This window comes from Schistosoma haematobium, chromosome 3, assembly GCF_000699445.3.
Source record: "Schistosoma haematobium chromosome 3, whole genome shotgun sequence".
NCBI classification, from domain to species: domain Eukaryota; kingdom Metazoa; phylum Platyhelminthes; class Trematoda; order Strigeidida; family Schistosomatidae; genus Schistosoma; species Schistosoma haematobium.
In genome coordinates, this window is record NC_067198.1 from 3,903,855 (window position 1) to 3,922,827 (window position 18,973).

The following is an 18,973-nucleotide window of genomic DNA, read 5'->3' on the forward strand; positions in this document are numbered from 1 at the left end:
TCTCAAGAACGTCATGTTAAGTAGTATTTATAGACACAATACTTCCTTTTCATTCTAATCGCTTGATACCGTGCCAAACATACACACACGAAAATTCATGTTTGTTGATCTACTTTAACAGAGCGATAATATTCAGAAAACTAAAGTGAAATGTAAAGTGGTGGTTGGAGATAGTTGACAAGAAATACTACTTGACCTAGTTTTCGTGTTATTTGCCACTCATCGGCAATGTGTACCTGCAATCTTGAGGGCGGATTTGATGCTCCCGGGTTTCTGACGATTTCCTCTAACCACCATCACTACCTTACATCTCAATGTAATTCACGTGATTTCAGATTACAACTTGATCAATAAAATTTTATAAGCGCTGAGAAGGATTTCACATCCATTACATTGGTCAATACTTAGTGATCAAGAAGTTATAAAGAATTCCTCCTCAACTAATCATATTAATAATGAAGGAAAATGTTAATTAGTTTGCCAGTTCGGGTTTGTTATATTTAGAGCTTATAATCTTGATATGCCGCGTATAACTTTAGCACTCGAACTCTAGAACCCTCTCAAGTCGCAAATGAGAAGACAGAAGACAAGTAAAAGGAATGTTTTCCCAACCAATGTCAATTATGATACAAAACTGTTAGGTATTTATAGTTTCTAGTAAAAATGAAATCATCATTATAGTTATCCAATTCACATACAGGGGGTTTTTAGCATTATCCAATAGGGAAGGTACATGTAGTGAGTCTGGAATATTCGTCCAAAAGATGATTGGACGGAATATCATCGGCTCTTTCTCAGGTTCTTAGAGCTTCCTCGGGTTTACCTGTGGACCGCCCTCACATGATTATATGATGAAAAGACGAAGATGATCAGAATTATGCAATATATATCAAAGCAATATATTTAGAATAATCTGATCACACATATACTTGTATATGTTATGAAAAAATAAAAGATCAACTAGACGAATGAAAGGTTAAGGAGATTTTGATGGAATTTTGTTCTCTGAGCTGGATGGTTCGGTCGTGTATTTGCGGATCCTGTGGTGTGCATCCGTTATCATTAGGTGTACCATTTTTCTTCCACTTTGTTCAGCTATCCTCCATCCTTATGGGCAGTTGATTGGAGATCTATATCTTACACATATTGGTAGAGCATGCTGGCGAAGACACTCGTGGAGAAAATACAGTTGTTCTTGAGTGGAAGCCTGCCTTTTGGCGAAATTCTCCCCCTTTTTCAAACAACGAGAAGCGTATTACGTTCATATGATTTTGTGATGTTGGAAAAGATTTCTAGCTCAGGTGGATGATTTTGACGGAGTTTTGTTCTCTGAGCTGGATCTTTCGGTCAAAGAAATAAAGATATGAGGGAAAATAATATGATAAAACAATGGAAAACACACCATGCTCTATAATAAATCAATATTAACAAGGTTGAACAAGCTTTTTGAATACACAAATAGGGTTTGAATTTTCGTACGACATATACACCCTAGACAATGTTTTTTGTCGAAAAACTACCAATTCTGAATTAAGATCAATTTTATCGTCTACTTTACTTATGTGTTTCTCAATAGAGGAAAATGGATGTTTATCATCTACTCTCATTGAATCACTTGCTCTTATTTGGTTCTTTAACAATTTTGGTACATGTTCAAAGACCCCTTTCTTGTAAATCTCGACTACTCTTCCCTAATTATGTTTAGACACAGACATGTAAATGTGATGCAATTAATTACATGTAATTTAGGTGTTTGGTAAAGCATAAACCTTGTTTATTCAATGATAATGATTTTTACTACATAGTACGTTTTACCAATAACTGGTTTGAGCCTTTGTTTCAACACAAGGCTATTTGACTTACATCTAAATGGTAGGGTGATGTAGGTAGGCTAAATCGGTGCTAAAAGTATAGGTCTCACCTTATGTGGCCTATCAATCGATTTATGCCTGTTAGGGTATAATCACTGTGCATTAAAGTTTTGTTTAATATCCGCATTCTCAATAATGTCATATGGTTAATCCTATTCAGTAAGCACTTTACCAAGCTTTTTTTGTACTGAACTGTACAACAACTATTAAAACTAAGATACTAATCTGTCCAAGTTGGCTTTCTAAAAACGAGTTATTTTTGTTTGAACCATCTTCTTTTCTACTTTTAACTGCATCTAGGATAGGAATCTGGTTATTCTTCTATTCACATGATAGACTGATTTGGTTTTGCTGTGTTAAATTTATTCAACAAACAATTTGCATCTTCCGTCTTATTTTAGATAACTAAATTATCATCCTTATATCTCTTATAAAGGCATATTATTTTACAATAGGACTGACCATTACAACTCCATCAATCTATTGAACATCTTTGCTTTCAAATGTGATTTCTACTTTGTCAGTGCATTTATAAATATTCTTAATAAGTATATATGTGATAAGATTGTTTGAAACGTATTGTGCTAATATGTTACATAGTTCTGATAATCTTTGTCTTCTTATTATACTACCCAGATTTATCAAAGGGACTAATTGTTTTGGTATGTGTTTACATTATTCTGTTATCGTTGTTAAGGCTAGTATATATTGTCATTTGTGCGTCCTGTGAGGATTGCCTTGATATTGTTCTTTGTCATAAGACTTTATAAAGTTGAATTTTTACAAGTAACGTAATCCTAAGCGTGCCTTTCTTTTGAAATACTGAGCAAAACGATCGTAAATCTCATCATCCAGCTACATTTAAAACGACCCTGGAGCATTGATTGAAGTTGAAACAGTGTACTACTAGATCCCAACCCACTGATTTGATAACTAATAAATCCCCACATGACCTGAGGATCGTACTTTCGGCCTCCGAAAGGGTCCGGGTTGTGCATCCCTGAGTAATCTCATACTTGAAAGAAACACCTGTTCAGTGGCTCATAACTTTCAGCGGTACGCTAATTGAGATTATGAAACCATAAACAGCACCTACAATTTATAAGAATTTTCACAAAATCACTTCACTGAAAATAGTTATTTTATTTATTCGGACACAGAAATATTGGTACAAGGAGGCACCAAATATATATGCACCACACAAATCATTCGATTTATATGACGGCTGGAATACTGCCTAGGTACCCAAAGCACAGCAGCTGGTTTTCGTAGCCTTTGACCTAGAGGTATAATCTGCAAGCTGGGGAAATGACGTTAGGAGTTGCAGTCTCATGGTAGCCGGTGACTAATAATAGGTTCACATGCCATTTCCCCCCCATGATCCTGGAGCCCATGCCCACCATTTGTTTTGCAATAAGCGTTTTCCAACTCCCCTAGATGGATCCTCCATGTCCACCAACCCAGTTAAAGCACCAGATATTCGCTTTTCGTCTTCTCTATTTCGTAAACAACACCCCAGTACCACCAGAAGGTAGGTGAGTAAGACTTCCGTGATAGTGGCTTTATACGCATGACTATGTGAGAGCATTTGGAAAGGGAAAGCGGAATCTCCCTAACCTCGACCGTATCAGGGCATTTGGGGAGGAGGTGTGGAATTTTTGTTTCTCATTTCCAAAATTTTGATGTTTAAATAATATCACATTCGTCATAATGACTAATTTAATATTAATCAAGGTTTACAAACTATACACTTGTTCATATATCATTAGACATTAACACCGTTGGATACTGACTCAGTGGTCCAGTAGGTTAAACGTTCGCGCGCGAGACTGAAGGCCCTTGGTTTGAATCCCGCTAGCGGGATCATAAATGTGCGCTACTGAAGTGTCCGACAACAGGAAGAAACATCCATCCAATGTTTCCAGGTTTTCAATGATGATCAGTTCATGATCTCAATAAAAAAAATCATATCTTATTAGTTTAATTCACTATTTTAACTAGTCAATTTATTTCACGTAAAATTATGTGATCCCTTTCTTATTATTTTTTAGGCTCGTATAGAATATCTTTTAAATTCATATTTATACAATATTATTAGTGGACAATTATGGGATTGTTCTAATGAATTAGATGATAAACTTGAAAAATTTACTAATCCACGTTATTCTAATTCTCAACAACAACAACAACAACAACAACAACAACACAATAACAAAAATCATCAAACTAATCATAAATCTAAAAGAAAATCTAATCTACATCGATCATTTTCACATTCACCACATCGTAGTCGTACTATACATCGTGTACGTATTATACCTACACAAAAACCATCTTCATTACCACGTGATATTACTTATTTTCATGAATATAATAATACTACTAATAATAATAATAAAAAAACAAAACAAAAAAATTTTTTTAATTTTTCAAAATTTCTTAAATATTATCGTTTGTTGACAAGACAACAACATCATCCTAAACGTAAAGTAACTAATTATAAAAGGCATAGCAACAATAATCATAATATGGATAATTATATTCCATTAGCTTTAGTTATTGATGGTGAAAGTTTAAATTATGTATTAAATAATGAAAGAAATAAATCACAATTTATTAAATTATGTGATATGTGTACAAATATTATATGTTGTCGATCAACTCCTGGACAAAAAGTAATTTCATGGATTTATTTTGATGTTTGTTTTTATTTGTATTTTTCCATTGTTATTTAAGACTGTAATGAATCAGTTTCTTGTTGGAATACAGTGGTCTTGAGTGTTGTTAGAGGTATAAGGGTGGTTATCACTTCCCGATTGCCCACACCGTGGAAGGTTTTTTATGGAGGGACATGAAAAGGAAATTGGATTAGAGGTGGTCTTAATGACCTGAGAGCGTGACCGAAGTGCAAAAGGGACAACTGCTTGAGGTCGGTCACACACGACCTTTTTATGAGTAATTTTTGTGTTATCCGTGGGATAAGGCGAAGTGTGCATTTTTAGGGTCGATCTTTTCTAACCCCACCCCTTCTTGTGGTAATGCAGCACCGCTGTCATGCTGGTTATCTGAAGGAAATACCTTACTGTTGTCACACCTTTGTACAGTGAGCAGTACAACTTCGCTTTCAGACCTTGGGTTTGCTGCTTTTAGTCTTACCGTTCTTCAACCGACCCGTGTGGTATGGCAGGACCTTGAGGAACGATTGTTGTAGCCAGTATAGCTTGGTTGTTTCATCACGATAGGCAAGCCTGACCACCACGTCAAGGTAGCAACAACGGCTCAGAATCGATTGCAGTGGCGTAGGTGTATACACTCGCTGTCTTCCCTTAAACTAAGAGATTGAAATCACTTCATATCTTTCTTTCTACGAATTAACTCTTTCTTCCTGTACTATACCCTTATATGCAATCTTTCTTTTATATATTACCACGATTACTGAATTAACTACTTTTATGAATCCGGTGTTCATCTTGTTGTGTTAATGAGGTATGGCAACTTGGACCGATGCATATATGTGTTTGATCCTACGTTGTAGCTGACTGACTCTCTTGTTGGTATATGTGCATTCTGTGTGGATTGTCTCAGTTTAGCCTTAAGTCACAAGTTTTTTTTTAAAGTAAAGATGGATAGTGACTAGCAGTTTAATCCAGGATGCGAGATAATTGGTCATATTTTGGGACTTGTCAGCTGGATGGATGTACCTGCATCTCAGAGTTGATGTTCTTTCTGGGACTCGAAACAAGTACTGTTCGTTTCAAATACTATCACGTTATCCATTTAACTACTGAGTCCTGATTTTGTTTCTTTAATTGGTTCGAAAGTAATTATCACCATGATTTAAACTTTTTAAAGTAGTTAATAATTGTTTGCTTTCTTTACATTGCTAAAGTTGTATGGATTTGATTTTTGTTGTTGTTGGTTGGATATACTTGGAAAGTTTTAAAGTAAGAAAAACTCATCTTTTTACCATGGTGTGTAAGTATAATATCAATAAACTTGCTCTTTATGAAGTGTGATCTTTCGAAAGTAAAAGATATCTGATCATATAGTGCGATCACTGAATAAGTCATGCTATAGTCATACAGTGGATCAACAAATAGATAACGGCAATCGTCTATGATAATTATCCATAGACAACAGTTTATTCTTGTCAAGTAACAACTTTTAGAGTGAGTGTTACATCCGCTTGGATTATCATTTATACTTAAAAACGAGAAATCATTGCAATTCCTATGATGCGAAGTAAAAACACTAAGACTGATACAAGTAACGATTCATTAACTCCGAAACATAACAACGACCATGATCGAAAATACATTTATTTATTCATTGATTGTACACTCATTTTGATTGTTAATTAGAACAAAATCATATTTATGAAAACTACTTAGAGTTATAACACTTGAACTGATGATGTGACGTGTAGTGAAATAGTTGAGCGCTTCGACCATTCCAGTTATCTCAGGAGTCTTATCAGGCCCTTTGGGTTTTATGAAGAAATCTACCGTCTGTTTCGACGCACGACAATGGGGGATGTAGGGGTAAGTTGTACGAATTAATAAGTAGTGTGTAGGTCATGTTCGGTATGACTCATCAATTAAGTACACATTGGTATTTAAGTAAGGTGTTTTCTTGTCGAAAAAAATTGATATTGTTTAATTCCTTCTAAATGAAATGACTAAAACAGAACGTAAACGAGGGAAATTGATCTTTAGAGATCAAGCGCTTTATTCACCAAGCTACTTCTCTATTCCCTCGGATATTAGTGTTCTTATGTATCTATGCATATTGACTATTTATTTGTTTTAAAATGTCATTAATACATACCATAATACTTTAAAGATTGTTAATGATTCAGAAGAAATATCCCTATATCTGATCATAGACATTTTGTACTCTGTATCACTTAATAAATAAATAAATAGTAGTTGACACTTATTAAAAGTTGCAAATAATAACGTGATCAAATTGAACTAGTAAGATGCGAAATTCACTTGGTATTGTTTACTTGAATCTTCTCATTGATGTGTTAGGACTGTAACTAATCAGTTTCTTGTTAGTATATGAACATACTGTGCGTATTGCCTCGATATTGCCTTAATTTACAAGTATTCTAAGCAAAGATAGATATTGGCTAGCAATGGAATCCAGGACACGCGTTTCGTCCTATTTGGACGTTTGAAGCGAACGGTACAGGGTTCGAGTCCCAGAGTGAACATCAACTCTGAGGTGTAGGTACATTCAGATGACGAGTCCCAAATAGGTCGAAACTCAGGTCCTGGATTCCACTGCTAATCACTCTCCATCTTTGCTTATTAATGAGATGAATTGAAAAGACTAAACGAAGATAATTGAGGACTGAAAATATTTGCTTTCTCATATCTTTATTGTCTACTTATTAGACATTGATTTGAAGGAACAAATCAGTTAAAAATTATCTGAGTAATTCAACTGCATGATCTGAGTTTTTCAGACCTACTTTATACTGATAGACCATGTCCTTAAAAATCGAATTAGTTAATGAGCTTTAAAATTATTTTGACAAAATAAAGAAGTTATCAGAAAGGGGTTCTGTGGATATTATAGTAATTTAATAGTTGAGATCATGAGTCAATTGAAGCAAGACCACCATGGAAAACCTGGAAGCAGTGGACGGCCGTTTGGTCCTAGCGTGAGACTCCTCAGCAGTGCGCATCCACGATCCCGCCTCGCGAGATTCAATCCAGGACCTATCAGTCTCGCGGGCGAGTGCATCTGGAAAAATCGTCAACGTCATCCGGAATTCATACAATGAACTACACCGCAAGGTGGTGCATGGAGTACAGCTGACAAACGCATTCCAAGTGACAACCGGAGTCAGTCAAGGTTGCTTACTCTCGCTCTTTCACTTTCTTCTAGTAGTTGACTGGATTGTGAAGACCTCCACATGCGAGGAAAAGCACGATATACAATAGACAGACTGGATGTAACTAGGCGAATGGACTTTACAGATGAGCTGCCTCTTCTAACCCATACATACAAACAATTGCAGATAAAGACAACTAGTGTAGTAGCAGTGTCTGAGGCATTAGGCATCAACACCCACAAGGGCAAAAGCAAGATCCTCAAATACAACCTGGAGAACACCAACCCAGTCGCATTTTATGGAGAAGCTCTGGAAGATGTGGAAACTTTCACGTACCTGGATAGCATCATCATCGATGAACAAGGAGGATCCGATGCAAACGTAAAGGTGAGAATTGGCAAAGCAAGCGAGGCATTTCCACAACCGAAAGACATTTAAAACTCAAAATGACTGCCAACTAACATCAATGTGAAAATCTTGAGTACGAACATCAAGACAGTTCTGCTGTACGGAGCTGAAACGTCGAGAACTACGACAACCGTCATCAAAAGAGTACAAGTATTTATAAATAATTTTCTACGCAAGATACTAAATGTGCATTCACCAGATTCCACCAGCACCTTCGATCTGAAGAAAGAATTAAGAAAAAAACCCTGGGGTGTATAAGACATACATTGCGGGAACCATCAAACTGCATCATGAGGTAATCCGTTAGTTTGGATCCTGAATGGAAACGAAAAAGAGAAAGGCAAAGAACACAGTGCACCGAGAATTGGAATCATACACGGAAAGTATGAATTACAACTGAATTCAACTGGATGGTATTGCTTAGGACAGAGTTGGATGGCGAATGCTAGTGAGTGGCCTATGCTCCTTCACGAGTGGTAATAAGCGTAAGTAAGTAAGTAAGTAAATCACCATATCAATCTTCTAGAAATATTTCGATTTGTATATAAAAATGAAAATATTATATATGATAACAAATTTTTATTTATTTATTTATTTAGGCCGCTGTAGTTAGTTTAGTTAAAGATCAATTAAATGCTCAAACATTAGCTATTGGTGATGGTGCAAATGATGTAAATATGATACAAGTAGCTAATGTTGGAATTGGTATTAATAGTGGTGAAGAAGGTATGCAAGCTGTTATGGCATCGGATTTTGCTATTAGTCGATTTTATTTACTTAAACAATTATTACTTGTACATGGACATTGGTGTTATGATAAACTTGCACATGCTTCTTTGTATTTATTTTATAAAGATGCAGTAAGTGATTGTAATTTCAATGAATATTCTGTATTATTATTATTATCTTATATTATAATTTCTATATACAGTAATGTTTTAAAAGCTGTATTATAAGTGAAGGAGAACATAGGCCAGGCAAAACCCGATTACGACTAAACGATCATTAGAGTTACTTGGTAAAATAGAAAAACCATACTATAATAATTAATTTACAAAATGTTCAATAATTATCTTGGACTTCATTGTTTTCGCATTTCTATACTAATTACTTTCTATTCCTATTCTTCCTTTCTTGATCTTCCCAATCTTCTGCTGCCTGACATTACATTCCTGACTCATGTTATATGCTACTTATGTCAATATAAGTAGCACGTACCATAGTATAACTTTAGGTATTCATTCAAAAGGGCATACATGAATAATGGTGATCATTGATATAAGGAATAACATTTTAAATAATGTGAAATATGTTCAATTGATCCTCTTTCATAAAATTCCTTCTTAGAAAGATCAATGTAGTCCAAAGATGCTATACGGGCTTAAGTTAAATTATTGATAGGTTGAAAACGAATATTCCGTTGAAGAAATCCAACAAAAGAAAGTAAAAGAAGGTAGTAGTAGTAGTAGTACTTATTGATTTGGTCATAGAATATTACAAAAATAGATCGATACTAGACTATCTAAATGGTATAGCATATGGATATTTTTTAACATTTAAAACTTAATATTAGAGGGGGTTTTGTGGATCTTATAGTAATTTCAATGGTCGAGATCATGAGTCAAAAATTCGGTAGCAGTGGAAAGCCGTCTCATTCTATTTTGGGACTTCTCAGCAGTACGCATCCGCCTCGAGAGATTCGAACACAAGACCTATTAGTCTCGCACGCAAGCGTTTAACCACTAGACCACTGAGCCGGCATCAAACAGTGTTAATGTCTAACTTGAACTAATCCACGAAATTTGGTGACACATCGATCATTGTCATCAGTGAGTTACTATCTCACAACAGACCTGGTTGAACTCCACTGATCACTACTTCTCACTAGAACTCCAGGATATACCTCTTGTAGCCAGTCACTAATGAGCATATGTTGATTAATATCAGAAGAGATTTTCATAAATAAAGTTGTTTAAATCTTGTAATTTCCTTTTGCTCTACCTACCGTCTATCTTGAAAAGTGTTGAGGATACTATATCCCTAGAAATCATTTGGTAAATGTCTGATTTTTGTAATTTTATCTTGGAAATGTGAATTTCTCATTTTTGTGCTAAAAGCGTCCATTTTTACCGATCAGATTATATTTTCCACTTGGAAGGACCTTAAGTGTCATTGGTTCGTTACCTTTTTCAATACGTTATTTTGTGGCGTTTCCCAAGGACCCTTTTATATTGTATATATACTCTTTAGTTGTATGCTCGTCGTTCGTGCTTTCTATCTGTTCTTGGAATATACCTTACAGTCTATTCTCCCTCTAGTTAATGAAACTAGGACTCATCGGAATAGTTTAGCGTGTTTTGTCGCTGACCTTTCATTCAGTTTGCCGGCTTAGATATTCTCGTAATCTCTTCAAACAAAACAGGAAGTGAGAGTATAATGAAGAAATTTATATTTTGAATGAACTGCTGAGGAGTTCCACAGTAGGACGAAACGCCGTCTAGTGCTTCCGCGTTTTCAATGGTGGTCTGACATTGATCGGTTCATGAGATCAATGGAAAATATATATGGTGGCCTAGCTTCAATTAACTCATGATCTCAACAATTGAAATTACTATAATATCCACAAAAACCCCTTCTGATATTAATGAACATATGCTCACTAGTGACTGGCGGCTTCAAGAGGAGTTCTAGTGAGAAGCAGTGATCAGTGGAGCTCAACTAGGTCTGTTGTGAGATAGTAACCCACTGATGACAATGATGAATGTGTCGCCAAATTTCGCAGATTATTTGAAGTTAGACATTAACAACGTTAGATGCCGGCCCAGTGATTTAGATGTTAAGCTCTCGCGCACGAAACTGATATATCCTGGATTCGAATTCCGCGATGTGGGATCGTGGATGCTCAGTGGTGAGAAGTCTCACAATAGAATGAAACGGCCGTCCAGTGCTTCCAGGTTTTCTATAGTGATCTAGCTTCAATTGACTCATGATCTCAACCATTGAAATTACTATAATATCCACAAAACCCCTTCTTTTATGAAATATATATGTATTTTTATTCAGGTTTAGGTAAGTTTGAAGTGAATTTGTATTTATATACTGACATATAGAAGTCTTGTACAAAATACATAAATTCTTTATTATTTTATAGATTTATATATTTCTATTATTCTGGTTTCAAATGTTCAATGGTTTTTCCGGTAGTAATGCAATTGATCAATTATCACAAATATTATTTAGTGTTACAATGACTAGTTTACCACCATTTATTATGGGTATTTGGGATAATCCATTAGATGATAAAACTTTATTAGCTAATCCTATATTATATAGATCTGGAATAAATGGTAATGTAAGTATAAATAGTGTCTTAATTGTTATCATGTATTTATTATTAGTATTATTATTACTATTATTATTATTATTATTATTATTATTATTATTATTATTTGGATTTGGCAAGACTATAATCTATGGATGATCTTTGAAGGAATCCTACGCGACCTTGAGAAATATCAGTCAATCAGCAAACAGTCAGTATAGAGTAAAAATATATTATACAAAACCGAAGAAATAAAGTGGATACACTTCTTAGACGTGGTTCAAAAACTTGTCAAGGTTAGAAAGAGGTTTAGAGGTTCTAAAATCGTAATGAGTATAGTAGAGGAAATCATTCATATGGCTACAGTAAAGTCTGCCTCTGGAGCCATGATAAAGTTTCAAAAACTCTTACAGCTTCGACCATATAGTTTAAGTATTTTTTGTGTGCATTCCAGTAGTTCGGTTCACAAAATGTCACTTATGGATAACGACACGATGCACATAACCAAGCCTATGTACAATTCTGTACGCTCTCCAAACATCCGTATATATTGTAGTACCTGGTAGCAGCCAGTGTTACTGGTGCTTTTATTATCCAGTTCGCAACAACTGTCATAATTTCCCTTAGTTCCAATATGGGTCGGGAGAAGAAAATTCTATTCTATCAGACTTCTTCCTCCAACACGTATTACATCGAGAGACATCATCACGATAGTCTGTACAAGGTCCACAAGTCATTTGATCACGACAATCACAAATAAAGGAACTTTTATAGTAGTACCATATATTGTAGTCGCTCAATTATCATGGTTTCTCTCAAATTCGCTCTGAACAAATCGTACGTAAGCATCAGGTACTGAGATTGATGCCGTAACCTTGAAATCCCTGAGGCGCTTCTGATTGGCCCGTCTATAAATTATAGTCTCGCCACATTTCATTCTAATCAATTGGCTTACCTTAACTTAAGTGATTTTGTATTCGCTAACTTTAATGCTCCCAGAAGTTCAAAGTACTTGTCGAAATTTAGCAAAATATGTTGAACCTTTACAGTTTCTTAATTGTAGTATATTTACAAACTTTAATATGGTATTTAAATTGGTAAGTTGAATGTTTCACAATGTATTCACAAATAAGGATTCCGAAAATTTATGAAATTATCATGTCGTTTCGTTGGCCCCATTAAACATAAGTGTATACTAGTTTATGCGCCTGTTGAGTTTTATTTCTGCAAACAAATAATGGAACCTTGAAGTAGGTACTATAAAAGTTCCTAATATCAGTAGTACAATTCACAAAGACATAAGTTTTCTTCCATAGGACATTCGGTGAAAATTGCATAATGATGAAATTAGTATACACAAATTTTAGACCTTATTTTTAATATATCTGCTTGTTAACAAAAAAGATAGGTTCTTCAAACTATTCAATAAAAGGCAAAAGAATTAGGAAGGTGTAATAGCATAAAGCCAGTGATTGCAACGAGTGAAGTCTTTACTTCCACTGAAGTGTAACTAGATGTCATATATTAATAAAAAAAAGAAAACCTTTAATACGGCCCGATATCTGACTCTAGTTCAATCGTATTATGATTACCATCGAAATATACATCCTGGCTACTCTCGTATATAATCATCGACTTAAATCACGTTAGCGAATAACGAAATTAAATAAATCAAATAAGAGGATGGATTTGGATATGTATATTTCATACAATCGTTGATCCAGACAGACGATCAAAGAATTTTGTTTATTTATTTATTCAAACACATAAATGTTGGTACAAGGAAACACCAGATAGATATGTACCACACAAGACACTTGATTTCAGTTTAGACTGTGATACTGCCCGAGTGCCCAAACTGAAGCAGGTGGTTTCCTTAGGGGCCACTCCCCAAGCCTTCAACCTGAGGGTCTGATCCACAAGGCAGTGGAGCATCGTCAGGAGATGCAGTCCCATGGAAGCCGGTGAGTAATTAATACACGTACGATCATAAAAAAATAATCAGGATTAACAACCAAATAAGTGATGTGGTAAAAATGTACCTTGAGAAAAACGAATAGATTGATCTGTCCAGAGGCTAGAATAACCTATGTAGGCTTGACATAGTACCAGCTCCTACACATGCCAGATTTAGTCGTTTTTTTAAATACGATTAATGTATGAATTTTATTCGTCCATTTTCAAATAATTCAGTAATTCGGTGAAAAAATATTCAGGAAAATCTTTTTTAAGTTTTCAGTATGCAGATATATAGATTGTTGAATTTCATTGAGATCATGAACCGATCTAACTTATATCGCCATTAAAAACCTTGAAGCATTGAATGGCCGTTTCATCCTAGTATAAGACTTCTGCAGCTTACATCCACGATCCTGTACTCGAGAATCGAATCTTCTACCTCACGAGCTAACGCTTAACCTTTAGATTATTGAGCCAGCAAGACTAAGTTACAAACTAGTTGTCCCTTAATTAAGTTGACAGAATTGCAACTATCCTACAATTCTGCTCTGCCGAAGATAACCGATGATAAATCATTGGTTGTTTCAAATTTTAAGAAATAAATTAGAGATTGTAAGCAAAGATGGATAGTGGCTAGCAGTGGAATCCAGGACGCGCGTTTCGTCCTGTTTAGGACTCGTCAGCTGGATGTGCCTGCATCTCAGAGTTGATGTTCACTCTGGGACTCGAACTTAGTACCGTTCGCTTCAAACGCCATCGCGTTATTCACTTAGCTACTGAGTCCTGATAGCCACTTGCTTGTGCAATGAGTTGAAATTTAATTCACTTTATATTGAACATCAACTCTGAGATGCAGGTACATCCACCTGACGAGTCCCAAATAGGACGAAACGCGCGTCCTGGATTCAACTGCTAGCCACTATCCATCTTTGCTTATAATGCTTGTAAATTAAGGCAATATCGAGGCATACGCACAGTATGCACATATGCCAATAAGAGACTGATCAATTTCAGTCCTAAAAACATCAATGGGAAGATTCAAGTAAAGCAATATCAAGTGAATTAAACTTAAATTCGAGATTATTATACATTTATTTACACATCCTAGCTCTATTACTTAGGATTAATACCACTTTGTTGATTGATTTCTTCAGTTTGATGGGTAATGTTAGGAACTCAATGTTAAACATTTGAATACTGTTACCAAAATATTTCAAAACTTTATTCTTTTTTTCACTGACATTCATGATCATTATCCTGTTAAAATGTTAGCATAAGTTTTCAAAGAATTCTTCATTAATAGCTAATAACAATAAGCCTGAAACCTTTGTTAGGAATTTTTTCAACTTACATCAATATTGGGAAGTATATTTTTGAAATAACAGAATATATTACACTTTCATAATTGTTCCAATAACTTAAGATCTTGAATAAGTAATCAGTCAGTCAGTCTTGATTGCTGTTAGAGGTATAAGGGCGGTTATCACTTTCCGATTGCCCACACCGTGGAAGGTTTCTTATAGAGGTACCTGAAACGGGAATTGGATTAGAGGTGGTCTTAGTGACCTAAGAGCGTGACTGCAATGCACAAGGGACAACTGCTTGAGGTCGGTCACGCACGACCTTTTTGTGAGTGATTCTCGTGTTATCTCCGTACTTGTTGAGACCTCACCGCCGGAGACAGATATCTGTGGGATAAGGCGAAGTGTGCATTTTTAGGGACGACCTTTTCTAAACCCACCGCTCCTTGTGGGAAGGCAGCATCGCTGCCATGCTAATTATCTGAAAGAAATACCTTACTGCTGTCACACCTCTATACAGTGAGCAGTACGACTTCTCCTTCAGACTTTTGGTTTGCTGCTTTTAGTCTTACTGCTCTTCAACCGACTCGTCTGGTATGGCAGGACCTTGAGGAACGGTTGTTGCAGCCAGTATAGCTTGATTGGTTCATGATGATAGGCAAGCCCGACCACCGCGTCAAGGTAGCAGCAATGGTCAGGTGAATAATTAATCATCATTATTCGAAGATTTCATGCAACTGTTTGTCTTTATAAATTTGAACCAACACTCAATTGTTGTTTTGGCTTTATTCAAATTATTATTGCTTCATAGTAATCTAACACAGAACTAATCACTTTTCCTATTAGATAGGTAGTGCTGTATAGAGCTAGTCAGCGGCTGAAAACTGTATTACAATGAAAATTAAGTCTTCGTTGTAAGCTAAGTCTACTACTATAACTATCATTAAGAAATTACAGATATTTATATACAGTTGTCTACGCAAGATACTTTATATATGATCAGAGAGAGGGTTTTGTGGATATTATAGTAATTTAATAGTTGAATTCATGAGTCAATTGAAGCTAGACCATCCCGGAAAACCTGAAAGCACTGGACGGAGTCACACACTAGGACGAAATGGCCATCCAGTGCTCTCAGGTTTTCCATGGTGTTCTAGCTTCAATTGACTTATGAATTCAACCATCAAAATTCTCTTTATGCGTTGGCTGGATATAATCAGCAACAACTTACTGTGAAAGAGAATAAACCAACTTTCAGCTGTATGGGAAATTAAGAAAAGATGCTAAAGGTGGATAAGATATACTTTGCCGAAATTATCAAACTCCATCAAATATTAGGCCCTAACGTAAAATCCCTGAGGCGAAAGGAAAGGAGGCAAACCTCAACAAATACTGAGACAGGAATGGAAGGAAGAAATCAAAAGAATGAATAGGTCTTAGAAACAACTGAAAATAAGAACCCAAGACAAAGTAGATTGAAGAGTTATCAGTATAGGATTTGTGGAGATTATTAAGTTTTTGATTGAGATCATGAACTGATTGATGTTAGATCACCATTGAAAACCTGGAAGCATTGGACGGCCGTTTCGTCCTAGTATGGGACTCCTCATCAGTGCTCATCCACGATCCCAGAACCTATCAATCTCGCACGCGAACGCTTAAACTCTAGACCACTGAGTCAGCATCCAGAGGTGTTAATGTCTAACCTCAATCAATCTACGACATTGCGTGACCATCTTCCACTGTACTGAGGTAGATACCTGTCTCTACCGGACATGGATTAGCTCCATTAGATTAGAAAGATGTGGTCGGCAACCTATGCTCCTCCACGAAAGGTAACAGAAATAAGCAAGTTAGGAACACTTATGCCAAATAAAACAAAAAGCTTAAATTTTCTTGTTTTATTTATATTCTTTTTTGTAATATTAATTTTATTTTTTTATTAGGCCTATCGTCCATGGTTATTTTGGATGAATATTTTCGATGCATTATGGCAAAGTTTAATTATATTTTTTCTATCATATTTTACTTATTCGGACGATAATATTGGTTTATGGGAATTTGGATTATTTCAAACAAATGCAACAATTCTATGTACATTATTTCATTCATTAATAATCACTAGGACATTGGTAATTGATTGATTGATTGTTTTTTTGTTTTTTAAATAACTATTATAACAGATTCACTTGGTATTGTTTTAACTTGAATCTTTCCATTGATGATTAAGACTGTAATTGATGAGACTCTTGTTAGCATATATGCATCCAGTGTGGATTGTCTCGATATTGTCTTAATTCACAAGTATTATAAGCAAAGATAGATCAGTGGCTAGCAGTGGAATCTGGTTTAACGCGTTTCGTCCTATTTGAGACTCTTCAGCTGGATATACTTGCATATCAGAGTTGATCTTCACTCTGGGACAATTTTTGTATTTTGTTTAGATTTGTTAGAATCGCCTAAAGTTAACATACCAGTTCAGTTGATGTTGTTTTTACTTGAATCTTCCCATTGATGATTAAGATTGTATTTGATCAGACTCTTGTTATCATATGTGCATCCAGTGCGGATTATCTCGATATTGTCTTAATTCACAAGTGTTATAAGCAAAGATAGGTCAGTGGCTAGCAGTGGAATCCAGTTTGATGCGCGACACTTCGTTGGATTTGAACTCGAGTCCCAGAGTGAGCACATCAATTTTGAGATGCAGGCACATCTAGCTATCTACTTATTAAACATTGATAAGAAATAAATTATTTGAGATAATTCAACTGCATAATCTGAATTTTTTTTAACCTACATTTTACTGATAGACTATGTCCTTAAAAGGTAATTAACCGTCTTAAGTTTTATATCGCTGAAATGAATCTATCCGTTTACACAGTATTCTATGTAAAATACATGAATTTTATGTGATTACTTGTTTCCAACTTCAGCATGGAATAATGATACAACTTGAAGTTTTTACATGTCACCCAACTGATTATCTATCCATGAATTCGATATGGAAACTATACAGGAGTCACAACTACTAATCAACCTATCATATACATATTTCAAGAAATTCAAAATGGTATTAATATACAAAATATCCGGACAACATAACTTGTCACATAATGAGCAGTTAATCAAAAATAAATATGAAGATTACAAAGTAGTCAATAAAATCCTCAGGTCTTCGGCTAGATTTTGTGTTGTGGGGGGGGGCTTAGTGTGAACTATTCTAGTATCTAAACTAGGACGAAATGTCTATCTAGCCGTTATAGGAATTTATAAAGTCTCCAGCAGGTGTTAGTTCGTTAAAACCATTCTCAAACGATGTATATGATCATCTAATTAAATGTATCAGGGACGCGTTCAGTCGATCATTTTCGTTACAATGTGTATAAAGTTTTATCAACCTCTTTCTTTGGTCTAAAAAAAAACAAACAAAAACAAAATACGACTTGAACCTAGCTAGGTACTCCCTTGTAATATTGTACTATATAAGTCGCTTTAGATACGCTACCCTATTAGCGAAATAAAATCTGTGAAACAATATCGATTCTCTAAGATATTGTTCAAATAAGTTTAGTTTAAATTCAGACATTGAACACCATTTTCAAGTCACGCTTTACTTTAATTCAATTCAGATGCAAGAAGTATAAACCACTACTTCTATACAGATTGAAACATATCATAAGTCCTTATATCCGCTTCAGAGTTGATTAAGATTTGGTACTTGTAAGCCATCAGGTGAACAATTCGTCAAATAAACTAGTGTTAAAATATAAGCAAAGATGGATAGTGGCTAGTGGTGGAATCCATCTTGACCCGTGTTTCGTCCCGTTTGGGACTCGTCAGCTGGACGTACCTGCATCTCAGAGTTGATGTTCACCCTGGGACTCGACCTCAGTACCGTTAGCTTCAAATGCCATCGCGTTATCCACTTAGCTACTGAGTCCTGATAGCCATTTGCTTGTGCAATGGGGTGAAGTTTAATTCACTTGGTATTGTTTTACTTGAATCTTCCCATTGATGTTTTTAGGACTGAAATTGATCAGTCTCTTATTGGCATATGTGCATACTGTGCGTATGCCTCGATATTGCTTTAATTTACAAGCATTATAAGCAAAGATGGATAGTGGATCGAGGCATACGCACAGTATGCACATATGCCAATAAGAGACTGATCAATTTCAGTCCTAAAAACATCAATGGGAAGATTCAAGTAAAACAATACCACGTGAATTAGTGTTAGAATAGTTCAATCCTGAGTTGAATAAGC

The 18,973-nt window shown here is 35.4% G+C and overlaps 1 protein-coding gene across 2 annotated transcripts in view; it reads left to right on the forward strand.

Annotated features, from left to right (window-relative positions):
- ATP10B_1 (putative phospholipid-transporting ATPase VB) overlaps nucleotides 1-18,973 on the forward strand; it is a 113,264-nt gene that overhangs the window by 77,229 nt on the left and 17,062 nt on the right. The window contains exons 18-21 of one of the 2 annotated variants that reach the window (XM_051212802.1): nucleotides 3,923-4,546; nucleotides 8,724-8,984; nucleotides 11,276-11,476; nucleotides 16,653-16,838. In XM_051212802.1, the coding sequence (XP_051068721.1) occupies nucleotides 3,923-4,546; nucleotides 8,724-8,984; nucleotides 11,276-11,476; nucleotides 16,653-16,838 (1,272 nt within the window). Of the gene's footprint in view, nucleotides 1-3,922; nucleotides 4,547-8,723; nucleotides 8,985-11,275; nucleotides 11,477-16,652; nucleotides 18,763-18,973 lie in introns of those variants that run through there. The other variant, XM_012938915.2, reaches the window with a different exon arrangement.